This window comes from Sprattus sprattus (assembly GCF_963457725.1).
Source record: "Sprattus sprattus genome assembly, chromosome: 2".
In the NCBI taxonomy this organism is placed as follows: domain Eukaryota; kingdom Metazoa; phylum Chordata; class Actinopteri; order Clupeiformes; family Clupeidae; genus Sprattus; species Sprattus sprattus.
In genome coordinates, this window is record NC_137921.1 from 40296958 (window position 1) to 40301929 (window position 4972).

Genomic DNA, 4972 nt, shown 5'->3' on the forward strand with positions numbered 1-4972 from the left:
ACCAATATGCAGTTATTGTGGTAACCCCATGTCCGGTATGAAAACATAAAGCTTTAGATCAGGCAGCGTACTTTTCAGACAAAGAACTTGGTAAAGTATGCAAATCACCTCTCCCCTTTAAATAGTAAAGAAAACCTTGCTACTTAAAGTAATTTTAAAGCAGGAAATGTATAGCTGATACATGGTGCATTGTGGGTGTAAATCTGGTGCTGGTGGAAACAGCTGAGGTATGATGAATTGCTTGCCACTTGAGAGACTCAAACAGATCCAATTGCGTTTTACATACTACTTTTCTAAGTTACAACCCTGATCAACAAGGAGGCCTGGAGGCTAGGTTACGTTTGGTATGGTTGATATCTTATCTTGTGATTGATGAAGATGCGTTACTCTCTTCAGATAAAGTCAAAAGTTTGGACACACCTCATTCAAAGGTTTTTTATTGCAGATTAGACATCCAAACTATGAAGGAACACATATCCTATGGATTTATGTGTTAAACAAAAAAATGCTCAACAAACCAGAATATGTTTTATATTTTAGATTCTTCAAGCCACCTTTTGCATTGATTTCAGCTTTGCACACTCTTTGCACACACTAATTCTTTCAATTAGCTTCAAGAGGAAGTCACCTGGAATGGTTTTTCTACAGGTTTGAAGGAGTTTCTCAGAGGTGCTGAGCACTTGTTTGCTACTTTGCATTCACTTTGCTGTCCAACTCATCCCAGACCCTCTCAAATGGGTTTAGGTTGGGTGATTGTGGAGGCCAGGTCATCTGACGCAGCACTCCATCACTCTCCTTCTTTGTCAAATAGCCCTCATATAGCCTGGAGGTGTTCACAGGTGGGGTCATTGTCCTGTTGAAATACAAATGCTGCTCCCACTAAGCGCAAACCAGATGGGATGGCATTTCGCTGCAGAATGCTGTGGTAGCCATGCTGGTTAAGTATGCCATGAATTTTGAATAAATCACCAAGTGTCACCAGCAAACCACCCCCGCACCTCGTCTTCCATGCTTCATGGTGGGAACCACACATGGATAAACCATCCGCTCACCTTTTCTGCATCTTACAAACACAGCGGGTGGAACCAATAATCTTAAATTTGGACTCTTTAGACCAAAGTACAGATTTCCACTGGTTTAATCTCTATTCTTTGTGTTTCTTGGCCCAAGCAATCTCTTCTTCTTGTTGTTCTTCCTCAGCAGCGGCTTCTTTAAAGCATTTCGACCATGAAGGCCTGATTCACGCACTCTCCTCTGAACAGTTGATGTTGAGATGTGTCTGCTACTTGAACTCTGCAAAGCATTTATGTGGGCTCTAATATGAGGTCCTGCCTAATTTGCGGTTTCTGAGGCTGGTAACTCTAATGAACTTTTCCTCGGCAGTAGAGATAACTCTTAGTCTTCCTGTCCTGGGGCGGTCCTCATGAGAGCCAGTTTTATCATAGCGTTTGATGGTTTTCGCGACTGCACTTGAATACATTCAAAGTTCTTTAAAAAAACATCTAGATTGACTGACCTTCCTGTCTTAAAGTAATTATGGACTGTAGTTTCTCTTTACTTAGTTGAGTAGTTCTTGCCATAATATGAATTAGAACTGTAGTCGAATAGGCCTATTCACAGTATAGAACTGTGCACCAACCCTGCCTCTGCACAACACAACTGATGGTCTCAAAACACATTAAGGCAAGAAATTCCACAAATTGACTCTTAACAGGTGTGTTAATTGAAAACCATTCCATGACTCCCTCGTGAAGCTGATTGAAAGAATGCCAAGAGTGTACAAAGCTGTCACTTAAGCAAAATGTGGCTACTTTGAAGAGTCTAAAATATAAAACAATATTCTGTTTTGTTTAGTTTTTGAGTTTACCAAATAATTCCATATGTGTTCCTTCATAGTTTTCATGTCTTCAATATCAATCTGACATGTGGAAAATAATTTAAATAAAGAAAAACCATTGAATGAGAAGGTCTGCCCAAACTTTTGACTGGTACAAAGGTCAAAAGTGATGTTGGTTTGTTAACAGTCCAGGAGATTTTACGCAGCAAGCTAAATTACATTTGTATTAGACTATGTTGAAACTCAATCACCAAAAAAAGCTTGAAAATACACACATACGTACTTCCCACTATTCTGACGGCTGTCTGATGTCTGTGAAAGTCCTGACATTCTAAGCACTTCCATAATATGTGAAAGATACAAATAACTTTATTGAGCAAATTGAACAAAGACAGACAAGAAAGTAAAACACACATGTTCACCGTTGACAACTGCTACTTAACATACTTCTCCATAAACTTTTTGTGAAACTCAGAGCGAAGGGTGTCATTGACGAAACGTTTCTCTTTCCGGGCCTCATCGACTCCTTTGGCACAGTTCTTGAAAACCACGTCATCATCCCACCTGAAAATGAAAGAAACCATGAGGCACTTCCTCTCTTACATGTCACACCTAGAGAATGACTACAGAATTTCAGGGCAGTCCAGCAGTCATTATTAAAAAATAACACGCAAATTGAAATGTAAAGCTTCAGGTGTTGCGTAGCAACTCATTACTTGCTGACTTCAAGATACAATGACTTTCTGTTAGGTTAGATGAGGGTCGGCCTACTCAAATCAGTTGAAATTTTTGCAACATTCTCAGGGGCCATATAATAAGTATCAATAAGATTACCTCCTCTTCACTTGGAAGGACGCCTGGGTCTGTACTGCCTGTTGCTGCCCTGCCAGGTTAAGCAGTGGATTTCCGCTCAGGATGTTCTCCATTCGGATCCTCTCCTCTTCTGCCTTCTGCTCCCTCTCCTACAACACAGGCAACAGTAGATTTACACATTTTACAGATTTCCATCTTGTTCCTCTGTATCATTTATATTAGTGAGCAGAGAAGCTCACTAGATTAATCAGAGGGCTCTAGATTAATATCTAGATAAGTCTAAAAGACATGACTGTTGGTGGGGGGCACATTGTAACTGCTTACCTTTCTCTCCTGCTCTTCTGCCCTCTCCTTCTTAATTTTGTCCAGTTCAGCTAACAGGGCAGCAGTGTCATCATCGCTGTCGGAGTCGGAATCAGAGTTTTCATCGTCCTACAATAATGAAAGCAAAAAAGGAGGGGTCAGGTCACCCATTGGAAGTCATACAAACATTCTAGCAGATAACAGAAGAAACATATTTCAGAGATCACATAAATATCACACTTACATCTGTGAGTGGGTCATCTGCGTCCAAGTTTGCAGCTGGGATCTGATCGAGACGGGGCCTTTTAGAGGAAGAGGACGATGACGAAGATGTGGTGTGCTCTACAATAAGGCCAAAAGTAACAACTTTCTTGGTTACTTTGCTACAACATCCAAACAAACAAAGATACTTTTAAAACACTTACCCCTGGGTCCCCTCTCCCTAGTCTTGTCCCTCACAGCAACTCGCTCACGCTCTTCCAGCTCACGGCGGAAGTCACGGGCACGCACCTCCTCGGGAGCATCCTGGGTGGGTTGCCTGATGAAACAATGACCAGAAAAAAGGGAAAATCTAAAATATACCTTAAACCTATAAAATACAATAACCTGTAAAAACATTACCAAGCACCACCCCAGTGCTTTTGCCGGCTTTATTTCACAATCGCTTTTTTGTTACTCTCCAATATGACAATTCACTGATATGAAGATATTAATTTACAAATCACACCACTTTAGAAAGTGTGCTGCAACCTTTAGACTCACCTGTACTTGATTTTAGTGTGACCCGGTAGGTCTCGGCTGGAATACTGTTTTGATAATGCACTCAGGTCGCCTTCTCCTTTGCCTCGCCCTCCTCGAGCTGGTTCGAAAGTTGGCCTAGCCGCGGTAGTCATCTTTACGTATACTGAACAAAGAAAAAGGTACCGAACAGATCAATCAATGATAAGGCTCATAATAAATGAACTCACTTTGCTATCTTGGTATGTTACCACAATAGAGGTTTGCATTACGAACTGATGTTAGCTAGCTAGCTAGCTATGGACAGCTTAACTCATCACAAGTCGCGTGAAAATATTCGACTTTGAAGAATATCAGACGCGGAAAGTATTCATTACTTACATCATATAAATACACCAATACTCTTACTCTACGTACATTACAGACAAAGTAAGGGAATTGTGTTTAATCATTCCAATTCTTACCTACAAGCCACTAACACAGATTCAAACAAGCGACCATAGAAAGTATGTTGTTCAAGGTCCTACATAAGCGATCGTAATAGTCGCCTAATAATTCTCGCAACTCATTGGTTGAGACGTAGAGCGAAGAAATCCAAGCGGTGGATTTAGGTGTCCAGTGTAGCCTGATTCAAATTCCTGGCTCTTACCGATTTTAAAGAAGACTGCCTGTATCAACCACACTTTAACTCTACCAATAACCACACTATTACATTCAGCTCTAAATCTATGCAAACTCAAAATGAGTCATAAACCCGTGTGTGTTTGTGATATGAGTATAAAAAGCAATCAAAAAATAATCGGATCAATCAATAATTTAGTCAACCAAGTAGCCGACCTATTCTTATCTCTACCTGGGAAAAAAGTCAAGCCGGACAAGGTATGAAGATGTGAATAGATGTGCTTAAAGGATCTTCCCTGAAATTACGTGCAATTGATCATATGATCCCATAAACGGGATGCCCATGTTTACTTACTTAGTTCTTTACAACCAAACTATCGACTGTAATAATCCTTATTCATCCAATGAGAAGGGAGTAAAAGGAAGGGGGCGGATTCACCCGGAATGTTGTCCTAATAGAGTCCAGCATTGAAATAGTTTGTGTTGTTACAAAAAATATTGTTATAAAATACACATGTTTCTGATTGTTTTTAAGTCTTTAATATCCTCAGGGTAAGAAACTGAATTGCTTCTTTCTAGTGACGTGTATGGATGTCCCCATCGGATTCGTTCAGACAACTGCCAATCAATTTGTTAAGCGCAACTAGCAAGTTTGTTCTT

General features: G+C 40.3%; 1 protein-coding gene across 2 annotated transcripts; it reads right to left on the bottom strand.

Annotated features, from left to right (window-relative positions):
* Window positions 1–2188: 2188 nt before the first annotated feature.
* Window positions 2189–4616, bottom strand: cwc15 (CWC15 spliceosome associated protein homolog). Of its 2 annotated transcripts, none has more exons than XM_080833566.1 (7): window positions 4545–4616; window positions 3716–3857; window positions 3379–3491; window positions 3198–3295; window positions 2975–3082; window positions 2672–2799; window positions 2189–2401 (listed from the first exon to the last, which is right to left on the bottom strand). In XM_080833566.1, exons 2-7 carry the CDS (start codon window positions 3844–3846, stop codon window positions 2272–2274), a joined length of 708 nt encoding a protein of 235 aa, XP_080689692.1. In that variant the 5' UTR covers window positions 3847–3857; window positions 4545–4616; the 3' UTR covers window positions 2189–2271. The 2 variants fall into 2 exon arrangements, with proteins under 2 accessions (XP_080689692.1, XP_080689691.1); XM_080833565.1 differs by lacking the exon at window positions 4545–4616 and adding an exon at window positions 4156–4224.
* Window positions 4617–4972: the final 356 nt, after the last annotated feature.